This window comes from Apostichopus japonicus, chromosome 15 (genome assembly GCF_037975245.1).
Source record: "Apostichopus japonicus isolate 1M-3 chromosome 15, ASM3797524v1, whole genome shotgun sequence".
NCBI lineage: Eukaryota > Metazoa > Echinodermata > Holothuroidea > Aspidochirotida > Stichopodidae > Apostichopus > Apostichopus japonicus.
Genome location: NC_092575.1, coordinates 2,547,094 through 2,566,284, shown reverse-complemented (window position 1 = coordinate 2,566,284; position 19,191 = coordinate 2,547,094). Strand labels below are relative to the sequence as shown.

At 36.3% G+C, this 19,191-nt stretch overlaps 1 protein-coding gene across 2 annotated transcripts in view; it reads right to left on the bottom strand.

The window, feature by feature from the left end:
• The window catches only part of LOC139981189 (sodium/glucose cotransporter 4-like), a 58,868-nt gene extending 40,311 nt beyond the window's left edge, over positions 1-18,557 (bottom strand). Inside the window, exons 1-13 of one of the 2 annotated variants that reach the window (XM_071993394.1) lie at positions 17,922-18,557; positions 16,671-16,847; positions 16,173-16,232; positions 15,118-15,222; positions 13,671-13,776; positions 12,601-12,681; positions 12,224-12,432; positions 11,325-11,568; positions 10,664-10,814; positions 9,818-9,986; positions 9,022-9,237; positions 8,143-8,263; positions 2,699-5,635 (exon numbers count right to left, since the gene is read on the bottom strand). In XM_071993394.1, coding sequence (XP_071849495.1) covers positions 5,415-5,635; positions 8,143-8,263; positions 9,022-9,237; positions 9,818-9,986; positions 10,664-10,814; positions 11,325-11,568; positions 12,224-12,432; positions 12,601-12,681; positions 13,671-13,776; positions 15,118-15,222; positions 16,173-16,232; positions 16,671-16,847; positions 17,922-18,008 — 1,947 coding nt within the window. In that variant the 5' untranslated portion in view covers positions 18,009-18,557 and the 3' untranslated portion in view covers positions 2,699-5,414. Of the gene's footprint in view, positions 1-2,698; positions 5,636-8,142; positions 8,264-9,021; positions 9,238-9,817; positions 9,987-10,663; positions 10,815-11,324; positions 11,569-12,223; positions 12,433-12,600; positions 12,682-13,670; positions 13,777-15,117; positions 15,223-16,172; positions 16,233-16,670; positions 16,848-17,921 lie in introns of those variants that run through there. The other variant, XM_071993395.1, reaches the window with a different exon arrangement.
• Between the last annotated feature and the right edge of the window lie 634 nt (positions 18,558-19,191).

Below are 19,191 nucleotides of genomic sequence, written 5' to 3'. Positions count from 1 at the left end.
ATTGCTATTGAATAGTCACTTGTACATAATACTGTGTTACCTGGAATGATGTAATGTTTAAATGTTTCAAATAATTTGATCTTGTATATTAGTCCATTTGTGTGTTTTTTTTGGGGGGGGGTGCATCTACTCGTTAATCCTATTAAGATTATTTGACCACTTCCTTTCTCTTTGTATATTTAAAATTATATTTATAGTATAAAAGCATACATATTCGCCGTACGTCGAAGCACGAGGGCACAGTATATATATACTTTGAATGGTATTAGCATGGGAGAATATCCCAACTGGCTGCATGTAGAACCAAAAGGAACCCCATTCCCCCTAGTGGTTACTTGCCTTTGAATACATTACATATGTAGTACATGAATAGTTTGCGCAAGCTAACCTTGGCTGTAGTTTATCTGCAGGTGGAGAGCAGTATGAATTTAAACAGAGTCAGCGCTTACATTGTAACATATAAAAATGGGGGTGGGGAGGGGGGGACAAGGAGGATAAATGGGAAATACAGAGATGGCGATTAACCAATTCTTAAGGTCAAGAGGTAACAAGCTGATACAAGCAATATTATGACAGCAGATCGTCCATAATATGAAGCACAATGAGTAGTTTAGTTTAGTAGAGCATAAACACAATGAGAGAACTTGAAAATACTTGTAAAAGTAGCTGCTTGAAAACCCAAGGAAGTCTAAACTTTATCGGCATGATTTCACTGACTCAAGAGTAAGAGCAAGAGTAATGAAAAACTGTTCAGAGTCATAAGACAGCCGAAAGTTGGAATCCTCCCACTCCACAAACTGTGAATTACTTATTTAGCTATATACCTAAGCCGACCTTTGACCTCCACCAAACACAACAAGGAGGTTCTTCCACAAACGTGGAAGTCAAATCAGCAAAAGTTTCACATCTTCATCATACTGACCTTTAGAAATTTGGTAGGGTTTGCTTCTGCGAACCTGAAATGAGCTTTCCCCTATAGACCAAATTGTGGAGCAATTTACTTATCATGTGAGTGCTCTACCATGCATAAATAATCTCTTTTGAAGGTAAAGTTCTCATTTCTGCATTTTCCAATTAGGATTGAAGTTAAGACATTTGCCTCGCACCCTTAGTCATTGCCCCTTCCAACCCATTTGATACAGTATATATGTCGTATCATAGTATACGTTCAACTTACCTTCCGGTATTACTTCGACCACTAGTTTTGTATATGCAAAGTTGCTGCACCCAGACGGATTGCCACAGACCTGTGTACAAACTTCGGCGGTGACGCATGCTACCTCATCTGGGAACAGTACCCTGTTCACCATTCCTGGTATCACCAACATGAATATCGGCAGCGACTTGAGGAATCCAGCCAAAATGCAAGCTCCTTGGTCATGAAGTATATTTTTGGAGGCTAATGTTCTTTGGACGATAACCTTAAAATAAAAGAACACACTGCACACATAATAGAATTATGAAAGTGATGCTTTCTATGGTAACGATTGTATGGATGACAAATTATGAGAAGAAGGTCTATAGTAGTTTGAACAAACAGGATTGCTATATTATGTTTTCTATTTTCCGTATAAATTGCTTCCTTTTTGTGTGTTCCTGTCCTTTGGCAAAGAAAACTAAAATGACAAGAATTTCCCTTTAAAAGAAGAGTACGATAATTGTGGTTCAGACAGAAAAACTGGTTAAGAGTACTAATGTATAATACAGCTTAACTTCGAACATTAAAATAATATGAAACATTTTAAATTCATACAGTTAACACTCCGTTTTTAAAGCGATTATTTCCTTCGTTTTGTTGTCTCATACATTATGTTTGAAAGTCAGCCTATCTGACATTCGATCCAAGCAGGTTCTTCAGAGGCAGACTAAAGAACAGCAACATAAGTTAAATGGACAGATTGTTAATCCATTTTAATTGGAAAAACTTAATTGATACCACACCTGATCCGTGCACCAGTACCAGATGGCAGACACCGTAACACCGAAGATTGATCCCGGCCACGGTATATCAGCATTACTGAGATCACGGTACATTTTGAATGTGTCATCCCTTGGGTAGCCACAGGTAGCCTTCGGATCACGAATTGTTTAAAAGGGTATTGCGCATGCGTAAAATCATCATCATCGTATATATATATATATATATATATATATATACATTCATATATATACATATAATTTTTACTATATAACAAAAATCAATAATAATAAATAAATAAATTAAACAGTGCACCCTTAACCCCATTAAATACGACCACTCTTAGTAAAGGATAATATCAATGTTTTTTTCAAAGACAGCACAGAATCAGAACTGACCACCCAGTCTGGAAAGTTTCATTCACAACCCTTTGAGAGAAGCTAAATTTTCTAATATCCAGACGAAAAAAAGCTTTAGTTAATTTGAGTCTATGACTACGAGTTCGAGAAGTAGTTGAAACCTTCAAAAATTCACAAGCACCTAAAGAATCACTAGCGAACTTATAAAACTGTATCATGTCGCTATCATCAATTCAAGTGTAGTTAGCCCAAGAACTCTTTAACGAATTCCATAAGGGAGATGTTGGAAATAACCCTAGCAGCCCTTCTCTGAACCTGCTCCAGTACAAATTTATCCTTTCCATGAAAAGTATTCCAAGCTTTAATAAGAGTAATATAAAGAGAGACTTTAGAACACACAAATCACATATCAGGCAATACAAAACATTCCTTATTTCCCAAAAGGGGGATTTATTATTTTTAAACATCATCGTGTATATAAAGTAGTTTAAATCAATAATCTAACTAAACAATTAAATCGTTCCTCACTCCCCTATGATTATTGTGTTAGTTGAACTCATTTAACCGTTGCAATTTCAACAATCGTCAATTAACGTCATATGAATAAATATTATACTATTGTACCGATCAGGTCTCACCCAGCTCTGTGTACCCTTCAATGATTTTAAATAACGTTGAAAGCATCATAAAACGGCTTTACACCGTCGTTTTACGGATTGTGGTATACAGATCATAGCGAGGTTAAGATCTTTCTTCTTGTTTACTCAACAGAAGGCTATATATACGGTCTTGTGACGCCTATAAGTATATCGACTAGACACTGAAGTCGCACAGCGTTCTACTAGGATCACCGTAAAATAGAGGTAAAATTAGTTATAGTTTTCTGAACGTAAATACAATTAATGACCAGAAATCAAGAGCAAGCAATAAACAAAAATGTTTTATACAGTACAAGTGCCACAGCCTAGGTCGATCTTTGTTGCATTATTATGCTTTTCCGTGTTCATTGGAATGGAAATCTACACGAAAAGTGCAAGGTCAACGTTGGAGATGGGAAAACTGCCTCGGTATAAATCATCTCCGGTTTGGTCGGAAATGGAAATATCGGATCCAGAGAGGTCTAGCGGACTTGATATGATCAATATGGATATTTCACATCAATTCACTGTTGATTTAGCTATCAGAAATTCGGATGTTGAAAATGTGACTTCTTTGACCGTTATTGAACGCGTCCATAACACGACTACTCCGAAAGGTGAGATTGGTAAAAATATTAAAAAAGTAATATCGTTAAATGATGAAAGTGATGGTAATAAAAATGTAAAGAAGGGAAAACCCGTTTATGATATCAATAAGGACATAGTTGTATCCCTGGTTGCAGTGACCACAAAGTATCGCGGCAAGTGGTTATTTCGAACAGTTAAATGTCCCGGAACGAACAGAACCATCTCATTTAAAGATGGTTTCACGAATGGTAACTCCAGTAAAGTCGCGGACGTTCTTATCTTTACTAAATTTACCTCTATAAGACACTGGCAGACGCTACTGCGTGAAAGAAATCCGCGTCAAATTTGGCTCTATTCTACTCCTGAAAGTGCCTATACATCTCCGCCTACCGCGAGCCGTAAACGAGAATTTGAAGACTTACAATTCAACATGACTTTTGGTTACCATAGTAAATCTGAAGTGTACGCCCCATTTGGTGCTTACATTCCTTTCGACGATAGTATAGACTTTCCAACTAACGTTACAATGGGAAAGTCCCCGGAGGTGGCGACGGTTAGTTGGGCAAGTAGCCATTGTCACCATGCATACTGGAACAGAACGGCACTTGTTTATTTTCTGTCAAATTTCATCGATATTGAAATGTACGGAGGATGTGGCAATCACAAAATTCCACGTAACTCGGGGGGATCAGAAATTTTAAGAAAACATCGATTTTATCTTGCTTTTGAGAATACATGTTGTTCAGAATACATTACGGAGAAATTTTGGAAAGCACTCGCAGAGTACGAATCTGTGCCTATCGTAATTGGCGCGAAAAAGTCGGAATACACACGATTAGCTCCCCCAAACTCTTTCATATACGCAGACGATTTTGAGAAAATCGAGGATCTTGCCAAATATGTTAAGAAAGTGGCTGGAAACGCAACTCTATATAGGAAATATCATGAATGGAGAAAAGATGGAAAAGTTGAGGTGTACACCAATAAAAGAGTTTTTCCCTTTTGTCATAATGCGAAAGCATGTGATCTATTACAATATTTGGAAAACAATGCTTGGAGGAAAGAACCGTTAATTACAAAAGTCGATCCTTATGGACCCGATTGGCTAGGCAGCTGTAAGGCATGTGGAAAACACAAGTGGTTGAAAGATTTTGGCCAATCTGAATATTCATTTCTGGATTAGTAACTTTGACTAGCTAATCGAAACGATTACCAACACAAATCAGAGGGGATTCATTTTGGTAAATCAATGGAAATGAAGGCAGACCATATGTATTCACGTAATAAGTATCCATGACTTGGCACATATTTATGTGTATTAAGTTGACTTGATACGTAGATACATTCTCACGTAATAAGTACACATGACTTGATACATATCAGTTCAGGTGATAGCAGAACCGGTTTCATCCACTGAAAGGGCTGGGCTCTTCCAGATGAATAAAATTATTTTATTGATGCGATTCGATACGATTTCATAAAAGACATTGCTCGTTAATTGACTAAACAAGTTTCATTACAAATAGGTTTGAAATTTTGAAATATTTCAACCATTTTTGGTTTCATTTGATTAATTAGTTCTTAGTGAAAAACAATGTTGAGCATACAATCAAATTTATGAATCACTCGTTCATTACTCGTTAACCATGAACCATGTGTTTTTATCTATACTCCTTTTGGAATGGACTATTGAACCTACAGTAGACGTATAACAACGCCATAGCCATACACAGTATTATCTCTATCTTCGGCGACTAATTTTTAAAAAGCACATTAATTTGGCGGACTGGTACACCCTTGACTAATTTGAAAGTAAAAAACGCTGCTTTCCGAAACAAATTTGAAAACTACTGATAGTAAGAAAGCGCCCTTTCTATATCTGCTTCCAAAAGTGTTTTTGTGTTCTTTCTGCTATGCGAAATAACTCATTAGAAGTAAACAAAATCCTAACATCGTAACAAGGGAAACATTCAGACAGATTTTCTGCACCAGACTTGTTCCGACAAGTTTCACCTTCAAATCGTTTTGATATATTTTTAAATTAGATTCTTTTTCATCATGGCTTTCGTAACTTTTGGTTGACGTTCCACAGACGCAATCAGCACAAAAGTTTTCCAAAGGCGGGCCTGGATCTGCGAAAAGTTATAAAAAGAATTGAAATACGAATTAAAAATAACATTTTTACAAAAAATGAACAACATATAAGTCAGTGTGAGAAATATTAAATAATTTGATCGAAATTAAAGGGAAAAAAAACCCACCCTGCTTTCTGCGTAGGTGCTATGATCCCTTTATAGGATTTCTTTACTAGCTTGGGGAGGGGCAGGGGGTGGATACCGTCGTAGCAAGGAACAAACGTATTTCTTTCGATACAACTAACAAAGTTGTAGACAAGAATGGATTTCACGAGAATTCGGATTATTATGTATATAACATGAAAAAATGTATAAATAAATACACATTAAGTAATATAATCATGACTATACATAATGTCTGTCTTACTTTTATAGGCAATAGGGTTCCTATTGCTTTTCAGTTCAATGACGTGGGTTAAAGACAAAATTTGATTTTCGGATTCTATGCTTGGTTCTCTGCATGCCAATAAACTTTCCTTTCATGTGAGTAAGACTAATTACACTGTTTTTCAAAATAAGAAAAGCAGCATAAGAGAAAAGGGGGATATTTGACATATCAATGGATGGAACATATCTTAAAAGAGTAGATTATAGGTTTCTTGGGGTTACTACTGATTCTGGCTCTGATGTGGAATAATCACGTTAATTCAATCTCTACGACTATTACCCGAGGAGTTGGGATTCTCTCTAATATGAAGCATTCATTACCGAGACAAGTTCTTCGTTCTTTCTATATTACTCTTATTCATCCCCATCTCACTTATTGTATGACAGTTTGGTCCAGTACAATGTATTCTAATATCAACAACTTCTGATTCTTCAAAAGAGAGCAATTTGTCATATTTCTTTTGCTTCCTTCAATGATCACACCAGCAAGCTATTTGCTTCTGTCAATCTCCTTGAATTTCCTGACCTTAATACTGTTCACATTGCTAAGTTTGCTTACCGTTCCAATAATAATAATCATAACTCTGCTGTTATCACTTGTTATTTTACGTACAATAAATATATACATAATCATAATACAAGGCAGGCTGGTAACATGCACAAAGTACGTGCTCTAAATATAACTAACGCTATTATGCAGAGTTTACGTTATCGAGCTAATACTTATTGGAATTCTTTGCCTAATACAATGAAAATGAATGCTTCACCGCATTCGTTTAAAGAGAATTTTAGTACTTATTATTCAAATAGCTATTGAATAGTCACTTGTACATAATACTGTGTTACCTGGAATGATGTAATGTTTAAATGTTTCAAATAATTTGATCTTGTATATTAGTCCATTTGTGTTATATTTTTTTTGGGGGGGGGGCGCATCTACTCGTTAATCCTATTAAGATTTTTGACCACTTCCTTTCTCTTTGTATATTTAAAATTATATTTATTGTATAAAAGCATACATATTCGCCGTACGTCGAAGCACGAGGGCACAGTATTTAATACTTAGAATGGTATTAGCATGGAAGAATATCCCAACTGGCTGCATGTAGAACCAAAGGGAACCCCCTTCCTCTAGTGGTTACTTGCCTTTAAATACTGCCTTTAAATACATTACATATGTAGTAAAAGAATAGTTTGAAAGCTAATCCTGGCTGTAGTTTATCTGCAGTTGGAGAGCAGTATGAATCTAAACAGAGTCAGCGCTTACATTGTAACATATGGAAGTGTGGGGGGGGGTGTGGGGGAACACAAATGGGAAATGCAGTGATGGCGATTTACCACTTCTTAAGTTCAACAGGTAAAAAGCTGTTATAAGCAATATTATAACAACAAATCATCCATAATAGGAAGTACAATGAGTAGTTTAGTTTAGTAGAGCATAAACACAATGAGAGAACTTGAAAATACTTGTAAAAGTAGCTGCTTGAAAACCCAAGGATGTCTAAACTTTATCGGCATGATTTCACTGACTCAAGAGTAAGAGCAAGAGTAATGAAAAACTGTTCAGAGTCATAAGACAGCCGAAAGTTTGAATCCTCCGACTTCACAAACTGTGAATTACTTATTTAGCTATATACTTAAGCCAACCTTTCCACCAAACACAACAAGGAGGTTCTTCTACAAACGCGGAAGTCAAATCAGCATAACTTTCACATTTTCATTGAAAAGTGACCTTTAGAAATTTGGTAGGGTGTGCTTCTGCAAACCTGAAATGAGCTTTCACGTATAGGCCAAATTGTGGAGAAATTTACTTATCATGTCAGTAATCTACCTTGCATAAATAATCTCTTTTGAAGGTAAATTTCTCAAGATGAAGTACTTTTGATATTTTGACATTTGAACCTCTGCTGACTCCAAGTGATCTTTGACCTCCAGCCAAAATAATAGGGTTCTTGTGCTCACTATAAGAAAGACACATGCCAAATATCAGCTATGTGCTGTAACCTATCTTTGGGATATCGTGTTTACAAGGTTTGTGTTTAAACGGCTTTACAGAGTGTGAATTAACACACGTCAGAGCCTATGACACGCTTTTGTTACTGTGCTGAGCACTTTACCTGTTGAACTTTCACCCGGTCTGCTTCCAGAGGACTGGCCGTGGTATAGTTCTTCGTATCGAGACATCGAGGTGTAGTGACGGGTCTTTTTATGTGATGTCCACCATGTCAAGCCGTCAATCTTTATCAAGGTAAGAAGAAAAGCATGACTTCATGAATAATTCAGTGGAATTATATGGTTACCTAGAGTAATGATTGCTCCAAAACTACCATCGTTAACGACACGTGGCATTTTAAACCCTTTTTTACCTTTCAAAATATAACCGTAGATTGCATATGAAATATTCATTAAAAAAATACGATTTATGCTCACGTTTTTGCCCAGCAAGAGCCGTTACGATGTGTAAACACTCTAAAAAAACAGCTATATGTCTATAATGAAAATGACACATCAATGTATCCTTAATCAATAGTAATTATGTGACTTTTAACTCTATTAAAATATAACAAAGAAAGAAGTGTGAAATAAGTTAATTCTCTAGAACTATTTGTTCCTACAAAGATTTGTAAAATGTGAAACTCTCTGCTCGCTGCTCACCATTCCAAAGTACAGTAACAATTAAGTTCGCCTCGATTCGTATACACAAACTGTGTTATGCCAATATATAGTGAAATATATACTGTAAAAAACGTTGTAGCGTATTATGATAGAACCTTACAATTTACATTATGAAATGGAAAGTTGCCTTTTCTAAAAGTAAAGACACACTTTCTGCTAGCTTGAATTACTTTTGTGGCATTTATAGAACCCTACTAACACTTGCTTCACGAAATTGTCTTTTCGTGACTATATATAGATATAGTTACTTTTTAAGTAAAACCAACAAAACCAAATCTACTTTAGAAAATAAAAAACTAATAAATACGTTTTGAACTTGCCATTTTTGTATCAAGAGGTTCCGTACAAAGACTAATAGCAACAGAGAGTATGATGACGAAAACAAAGAGAAATAATCCAAAGTAGAGATAATGCCATCTTTTGAAGAACTCTGGTCTCTGGTCTCCATGGTAACAGGTCGGTATGTGGAAAATAATCTCAATTATAAAACCGACCAATCCTATGACAAGACCAACCATGAGACCGATAAAAGCACCCTGGCAATACAAAGAAATATAAAGAAAAATGATAAATAAACGATGCCTTTAAATTCTCGAGTAATCAAAATGTGTACGACTGCGACTTAGAAACCCCTCCCCCAGATTATCCTCACACCACAATTCAATGCTCGCTTTTGTCACTCACATACAAATAAGATCTTTGAATCCATTCCATTGGATTCTGATCAGTTGTCACTCAGATACTTTGGAAGGGTGAACCAACACTATTTTAATCCCAAAGAAGGTTATCATAATGTACTTTTAAGTAAAAATGAAGTCGTTCCATGAAAGTTTGGCACGTGTTCATTCCACAGTTTCAACTAAGTCAATACATTGTTTTAAGTGTCCAACCTTGTTATTTCTTGATTTTTTTAAGTCTATCAAAATTGATACACCAAAAATAGCACTGTATTATTAAACTTATCATTTTGATTTACTTCCCGTTTGCTCGTTTGTTTGTCTCATTGCTTGGTTTTGTTTACTCCATGTTTGTTTATTTGTTATAATATTATAGAATAAGAATAATTCTGTTTTGCAAACGTGATATGAATGTTACTTTCAATTCGAATGAACCAACCTTTTCTGTAGTACGGTGCCATGTAACAGCGAGTACCATGACTGCAGTCACTGGGGGAGATAGGTAACTTGTAACGAATTGAATATAGTCGAATAAGCGGCCTCCCTGGGACACCTGGATGACTGGTATCCATAGCAAACTCATACCGACGATCATTAAAACAGTCACCCTATGAGAGAACAAACATGTAGAGGAAAAACAAATTCTGAAGTTTGCATACAGCGTGGACAGATTTAGGATGGGAGGTGGTAGGTGTCGAGAGTGGGAGGGGTGGGAGATGGTAGGTGTCGAGAGTGGGAGGGGTGGGAGGTAGCCGAAGAAGCAAGATATAGAAGACAAATATTAAGCTTAATCGTAACATATTAAACATAATTCATGCTTTGATCCACAGTGACTATCTCGCAATGTATTCAGTCGCAAATAAATAGGCTATGAACAAATTTTAGTGCTCTACAACTCAGAAACGGAATAAACTATGCGAGGATCGGAGTTGAATTAACTAATCTGTTAAACTATTGGGTATTATAATGTTTTGTAATGTGCTGTACTGTACTGCACTGTGCATCACTTCATTGTTCTGTTTTGTGTTGTACTACACTGTCATGTCGTGTACTGTATTGTAATGCACCGCACTGAACTTCACTGCACTGCAACTTGAACAGTGTAGACCAAACACAAGAGATATGTTGCAGTGAAACTGTGCGTCTGTGACAGTGCGAAAGGGGATACATGAAGGAGTATGCTAGGGGGCAGGAGGGGAGATGCAGCTATGCACTTAGGGTAGATCGTCCATGTAGTCACACCCCTCCCCCGTTCCCCTTCCGTCAGAGAATAAAGCTTGTTTACCTTCCCACAATCATAAGCTCCACCTCTGACACATTCGGTCGTATTCGCCTCCAGATATCTAAGGTAAACACAGCACTACAACTGTTGAATATGGATGTCAAGGAACTCATTAAAGAACTGAGAACACCGGCTATCACTAAACCCCTTAGTCCTGTAAATAAAATAAAAACACGAAAACAAAAACATGTAAGTAAAACCGCTTTTTTTCTGTTTGTTTGTTTATTCCATTGAAACGTTGATCAATAGAAGTATTTATGTTTAGAATGATAGAAAGTCACAATTATAAGTCAATATCGTATTTAAAGAGGCCAGTGTAGATCGCAAACATTAAGAAGGTTTAATTTGGGGAGGGACATAATGGACTGGGGGTTTGGGGAATGGAGTGAATTCTTGAAGGGGGCATCATTGTTTGAAGAATCAGATTTCTGTGGCATAATTTGGCTTTCTCCTTGTCATGGTTTAGCCATGAAATATAAACATTCTCATGCAACTAGTTAATCAGAACGCGGAAGAAGGGGCACCTGGGGGTGGGGGGGGGGGAGGTCGACGTCATTTTCCAAATAGGATGAAAGTTAGGACATTTGCCTCTCACCCTTGGTCACTGCCCTTTCCAACCCATTTGATATCGTATATATTGTATCTTTGTATACGTTCAACTAACCTTCCGGTACGACTTCGACCACTAGCTTTGTATATGCAAAGTTGCTGCACCCAGACGGATTGCCACAGACCTGTGCACAAACTTCGGCGGTGACGCATGCTACCTCATCTGGGAACAGTACCCTGCTCACCATTCCTGGTATCACCAACATGAATATCGGCAGCGACTTGAGGAATCCAGCCAAAATGCAAGCCCCTTGGGCATGTAATATATTTTTGGAGGCTAATGTTCTTTGGACGGTAACCTTAAATAAAAGAACACACTGCACACATAGAATTATGAAAGTGATGCTTTCTCTGGTAACGATTGTGTGGATGATAAATTTAGAGTAGAAGGTCTATATTATTTTGAACAAACAGGGGTGCTATATTATTTTTCTATTTTCTGTATAAGTTGCCACATTTTTTTGTGTGTCCGTGTCCTATATCGCAAAAAAAAAATGAAAGTTGTTCAATTGCACAATTGAAGTTCGAATTTTATAATAAGAATTACCCTTTTAAAGAAAAAAATACGATAATTAATGGTAGTAGAGTAGAAAATCGTCAAAGACTCTGAAGAGTCCGTGGGGGCTGTCTCAAAGCGATGCGAGATGACCGGCGAAGTGGAACTGGTTGGTGACCACGTATCCGCAGATGAATCCGGGAAAGAGATATGCTGTTATTTATGGTATCATTTGCTAAATTGAGAAAAACTGGTAAAGAGTACTGTATAATACAGCTTAGCCTCGAAAATAAAGTCATACAGTTACAGCGATTATTTTCTTCGTGGTGTTGTCTCATACGTTATGTTTGAAAATCAGCGTATCTGACGTTTCCATCCTAGCAGAAGAAGAGCAAAATAAGTTAAATAAACAGATTATAAATCAATTCTAATTGAAAAAAGCTTAATTGATACCACACCTGATCTGTGCACCAGTACCAGATGGCAGACACCGTCACACCGAAGATTGATCCCGGCCACGGTATATCAGCATTACTGGGATCACGGTACATTTTGAATGCGTCTTCCCTTGGGTAGCCACAGGTAGCGTTGGGATCAAGAATTGTTGAAGTGGGTATTGCGCATGCGTAAAATAAAGGTAACTCTCCCCACGGTACTGCTTGTAAGGCTAATAAAAATGGATAAAAAAGGAATTCCTTTAAATTGATAACTTTATAACGTTTTGCAGCTAGTATGATAATACATTCACAACAAGGAAGGGGATGAGCGGGAAGGGGAGAGGGATGGGGGGGGGGGGTTATGGGTGCCTAAAATTAAAAGTTTAAATTATACTTACACAAAATCATTAAGGTAAAACCTCCAATCAGTAAAAAGAAACAGTGCAATACGTCAGTGTATATGACAGCAGAGAGTCCACCTGTTAGAATGAAACAAACAAACAAACACATATTAAGAAGAGGCCAAAATAAAATCTACACGAATTAAAACATCAATTTCTGTTTCAGCGCCATCTTTCGTGACTGTACCAACTCTATCGGATAATGTTCAACTTATCGAAATAAGATGATCAACTTTGCTAAAAAAAAAATGTTTTTTTTCTTCAAAATATTAACAACCATTCAAGCATCAAACAGTTACAAATACAAACGCATAAGTTTATTTTATATAGAAGAGTAGAAACAACCATCATCACCATTAACCCATGTGACAGAGATCTTAAGAGGAACAAATTCTCCTCTGACCACCTCCCTACTCCCAAGGAAAAAATGCTGAGGGACATTTGACTCAAGACGATACCATGTTTATAATATTTCTTAACATACTGGACCGAAGACTTGAACAAGTCTAAACATAACATCACAAAGCAACATGTAAATGTCTTTTTTTTACTCACGACTCTAATGATTTTCTTTTGGTATAAGTCTGACAAATATATTAATGTCAGTATTTGTCAAATTAAACTTAGGCTATAATGGGATTGAAGCACAGCCTAACACGCTATGACCATATGCGTTGCTAGGGACTGTCTGACACCTGTTTGTTGTTCTGACGGGTTGCAATGGTATATGTTTGTAAGTTTTATATATGGTAAATTTCACAGCATTTTCGACATATACGCTAAGTTAGGAACATACCTAACTTATGAGGTTATAGAGCCCCATGCTATTCTGTGTGCGTGATGTGTTTTTATTGGCATTATGGGAGGATTTGGAAGGAAATTCACACAAAAACGGTTGAATTTCTGGGCCGACAAGAAGAATATTTCTATAATTCAGAATTTGTTTTTATTCAACCAAATAATTCACACCAATCAATTGAACATTTTGGTTCAGTCATGTTACGTCGTAGCCTAAAGTGTAACCATGGCGACGAAAGCATAGTAATAAGAGATGCAGGTTCCCTCACCGGTGATAGTGTACACTGCTGTAAGTAGTAAAAGTGCCACAGTAGATATATAAAGATTCCATCCTAACGTCTGCTGTATAAAAAGTGCGCCTGCGTACATTTCAACCTGCGATAGAAAATATATATTGATTGCAGAAGGTTAATTATTGGGCATACGTCTTTGTGCATATGTAAGTTCTGTAGAAACGCATAGGCCTATATAAGTTCACACTTCATTGGGGAATTTTGGGAACGAATCCCTGTGTGATACAATGCATAACATAATACAAGGAATATAAATCTATACAGAAAAGAAAACCTCGCTAAACAGACAAAATAACCAAGGTCATCAAGAACAAGTTCGTTTGTAAGGTGAAACGTTTAAATAGTTGAATTTAAGTGGTCATATTTCATTTGAAATGGTGAGATAGAGGCTAAGTGAGAACTTCTTAAACAATAGCTACATTTGTACAGCCTGTGTGTTCAGGGAGTTAACATTTAGAGTCCACAACGCTTTATTGTTTATTTCGCCTTTTATTTTGGAGCTTTACTTAAGTGAATCGATCACTATATTGGCACTTCCTATGACCCCAAATGAACAAAAGGAAAGAAGAAAACAATTTCTGAATAATTACGCCATTGCTTTTGATCTGTAAGTTTTCTCAGGTAATAACCCTGACTGTTTGATGGATTAATGCAATAAGGCAGAACATTAGGAATGACTTATATCGGTAATATCTGGATTATTTGCGCCTTGAGCACCGTTATTGGTGGATATCTGCGCTTTATAAATCCTCATTATAATTATTATCATTATCATCATCATCGTCATCATCGTCATCACCATCATCATCATCGTCATCGTCATCGTCATCGTCATCGTCATCGTCATCGTCATCGTCATCGTCATCGTCATCGTCATCGTCATCGTCATCGTCATCATCATCATCATCATTATCATCATCATCATCATCATTATTATTTATATATACATTTACTATTAATATTTGAACATCTTTTATTTGGATCCTATAGATAATCCTGAAATCCAAATTGTTATATCTTTTGTCAAATTAATAAATAAATGCAGCCCATGCCGTACCACGCCGTACGACTTATTTATGTATGGGCGCGGGTCCAGCGGGTGTGTTTGTCACACATCTGGAGCCTATGCATGCTAAGTTCTTCAATACCGCCCTCATTATTTCCCGCTGAAAAAAAGGGGGGGGGGCATTTCATAGTGTAGTTTTGATTAATAATGAGGAAACATGCATGGATTGACAGAAACAAGACTCTGATGTGCAAATTAGAAGACCTACTGAGCCAGTATGTTATGCCTCTCGCATGGATTCATTATCATGTATAGTAGGCAGTACATATCGCGCAGACTCGGTCTGACGTCATCATGAGTTCCTGCAGGCTTCAGGAAACAATTACATGTACTGACATTATTTCGAAAAAGACTTACAGATATTTTGGTCAGCACTGATGTTACCAGCGTAAAACAAGCAAAATAAACTCGGATTCTTTGTCCACCAAATCGCTTCCTCAGATATTCAGGTGTTGTGTAAACCTAAAGAGATGTAAAATATATATTAAAAAAAACGACGACTTTGAGGGAAAAAACGCAGAAATACGGTGTTGGTAAAATACGCTGAAATATATGGGAAACTAGGCAGAAAAATGGGCGGAAAAATATTCAGAATCTGGCTAAATACGCAGAAGGCTGTGACGGGTAACGGATTTCATTTCATTTTATTTTATTTCATTTCCACAACAACATAATATACACTAAAATTAAGTTAAAAATACACCATGCATATAGTACTAGTGAAAGGCAGTGCTTTGATAAGCATCGTTGCTTAACAAAATAGAACACTCCTATAATGGGAAGGAAGATATAATAAGGAAGCAAGAACAAGTACAGAAATGTCTGGTTACTTCTGTATACAAACGTAAACAGAATGCATGAACACAAAATACTATGAGATGTTAAATAACGAACAATAACCCTTTATCGGGGTAGGATACTCAATAATAAACTACAACCCTATCTTTCTGAAGTAACAAAGTGAACTCACAACCCATGATGCTGTGCTTTACGGCTTTAAAACGTGAGGTAAATGGAGGGTATTGTGTTTTGGACCAGGAGAAAATTCCAGACATTTATAGCGTGGTCTCGTATAAAGCAGTGACAATATCGTTAGGCTTAGCAACACAGTATAGCATAATATAGGCTGTTAGATTTGAGTTGTGGTTTCTTTATGCCATCTGTGTTTCCACCAAAATATTCAAGAAAAAGGAGAAATTGTCAGCTATGGTCAAATGTTCGAATTCTTATATTAATGCTTGTTTCATACGATATCGTTCCTCACTAAGACTATTTATCATCTCAGTAATTTCACCACACCAGAATTTCCAAATTTAAGAGACAATAAAACAGGTTTAATCACATACCAAACTATCGTATGTTTTGTTAAAAGAGAAGACTACAGATTCTAGTTTTTTTAATTTATTTCTCACCTGAGCTGAGAGATAAACTGGTAGAAACACCCATCCAAGCAGAAAGAGAACGAACATACCCTGTTTAAAAAGAACACACAAAAACAAAAACGGAAATAGATCAACTTTTCTATCCTGGCTTGGTAGATAGAGAGGGATTACTTTACAAATAAGGTCTTCGAAAGCAGTTTGTTTAAATGTATGTATCAGAAGGCCTATATATTTTTTGTATGGAACTAACAAAATCACACGGAGTACCAAATTAAAAATGCCTCAATTGCCTAAATCATTTGACATATACTTTTTTACTCCATCCAAATAAATATGAGGCCTATAATCACTCAAGTTCGACATATTCTAAAACACCTTACTGTTTGGTTAAATATAACACGTCCCAGCTCCCCCCTCCTTCACCCCCACCTCCCCCATGGATTAAACATGAACATTACAGAGACGTTATATCCAACTGCTGGCTTTGGCCACCCTTGACACTTTGCCAATTTTTCTAGGATCACTTACATTTAATTCAAACGCTCCTACGGCAATACCTCCAGTAGCTCCCATTCCAGCTAAGCCGATGAAATGACCACAGCCGACATTACTAACAAATAATGAGATCCCTACAGGCATCCATACCATCTTACTTCCGGCGAGGAAGTAACCTCTGACCGTACTTCGGTCAGATTGGAAAGAACACTGGAAGAAGGTAAGGCAACCCAAACGATAGTTATTATATATCTTTCTCTTCCAAGAGGAGTCAAAGTGTAGTTTTGAATATCGTCATTCGGTAATATGAAACGTTTTTAAATGAGTAATTCCAACGTGATAATGTAAGACTGCAAACTGGAAAGTTAAGACTTCAGGTTCCCCTATCTTTCAGATATTTTCATTTTGAAAATAAAACGTTGGTGCAAACAATACTAGTGGTATAGGTAATGTTTTATTATTGTAGCAGAAAAATGGCAAGTGCAACTATTTGTCACAAAAACGATAATAAAAATAAGAATAAAGAAGGTAACGAATAAACCAAAATATTAACATTGGCAGTCACTAGTTGTTAAGTGATATCACGTTTAGACTTGTTCAAGTGGTCTGACTTGCATATGAAATACTATATTAAACCTATGCCATCTCACCAACGAAGGGAGATTGCTGTTAACTATTTTAGGCAACGGTGGGTGGCCGGGGGGGGGGGATCATACAAATTAATTTTTTACTTACCGACAACACATGTTTTAAAACCAATAAAATCTAATAATCTTAAGAACCAAGCGATTCACCACAATTTTACTATCATTAACACTGCTTTTACTTTCGACACTAATCACTAGTATAATAAAACGGTTAAGACTTCAAAAGCACTTTCCCGGAAGTGCTGCTCATGAACCTGGCAAATACTTCACAGAAACCCATAGAATGCCGGTACGGCTCTTATTTTAAAGTCTCAATAAATACAGACAACTCAACAGGAATCCACCATTTCGAATATCTGTTCCACAAAACCAAATAAAAATATTAGAAAAATATAGAAAACGGGTTGTTCCCCTTCTGAGTTTGGCCCTTACCCCCCTTTGAAGGGTCGTACTCATATTTCTATCGTAAATAACAATAACCTTATGACTGCAACTTATTTTATACACACACACACACACACACACACATATATATATATATATATATATATATATATATATATATATATATATATATATATATATATATATATATATATACAAAAACAAAAAAACATATTTGACAGCATGTACTCACCCATATACCGACTGCTAATACGGAAATAAAGTACAACACAAGAGTAAAGACATCAAGACCATTAAAAATGTCGTACGAAGAGGACATTATTGAGACATTGATGAGAAGTGCTTTATCAACACGACGCAGAAATATCCAAATTATCTGTTCTCCAAGAGGAGTTCTTCCTAGTCTTCTCTTCACTGTCTCTCTACTTGAATTCGGCAGAATTCACCAAATTATGTAGCGGAAAGGAAACAAATATATTCGTCGTGTAGAAAGTTTATGCTCGCATATAAAGTGGCTAATGTATTTCTTCAAATGAAATATACAACAATTGTTTACTTAATAACGTCTTGTTAATTGTGTTATTGATCATCCCTTAACAGTCTCATAGAGTACAAAGGTCTCTTAAATAACTCTTCAAATTGGTTCTCTTTTTTTTTTTATTCCAGAGATCATTTATACGGGAGTGAGTTGTGTATCCGAGACAGCTGTATTGACATCGAATAGGTAACTAATAATGGGCAAAGTTCAGTCATTTTCACTCATCTCCTAATTCCTCTTCTTGTTCCTGAAAGGTGTTAAATTAGCTCATGACGTCATCGTTTATACGGTATCCATGCACGCTGCTACGCTACAACAGTCTCAATGACTCTTTTTTTGTACTGTATGAGGTGTTAATATATATATATATATATATATATATATAAACACGTCTGCTAGGGAAGGGTCCTTGATGAGCCTCACGGGGGGGGGGGGGATGTTACTGAAATGTAACACTGAAGCAGAGAACAACTCTATAGAGACAATCAACTGGTAATTGTGGATTGGACATCACATGATTCGTTTCTTAACCCTACTGTAATGTTCCTGCACGATTGAGTTTGTTGTATACTCATTGTATATTGGTACCGTGTTTCTAACTTCAGGTAAATAGCCGTGAAACATTCTTCAAATTCCTATTTACATGCATTAGATTGCAATAACAAACTTATTCTGTAAAAAGCATGACATATGTTAAACCTCTGTAGAAAAATAATCACAGAATTTTATATGTAAATATAAAAAACACTAACATATTCTGCAAATTTGTTTTTTCCTGTATATTTTCATTGGAGGGAAAAATACAACTTTTTTTCTTTGGTAAACCATGGACTTGCTTTACAAAAAACGTCTGTTATAATAACAAAAGTTAACATGTAAATAATTATGAAAAAACGACTTTTTAAGTTGAAAATTCTACAGGAATTAACTGTAAATCTACATTTTGTTTTAGCAGTGTAACGGA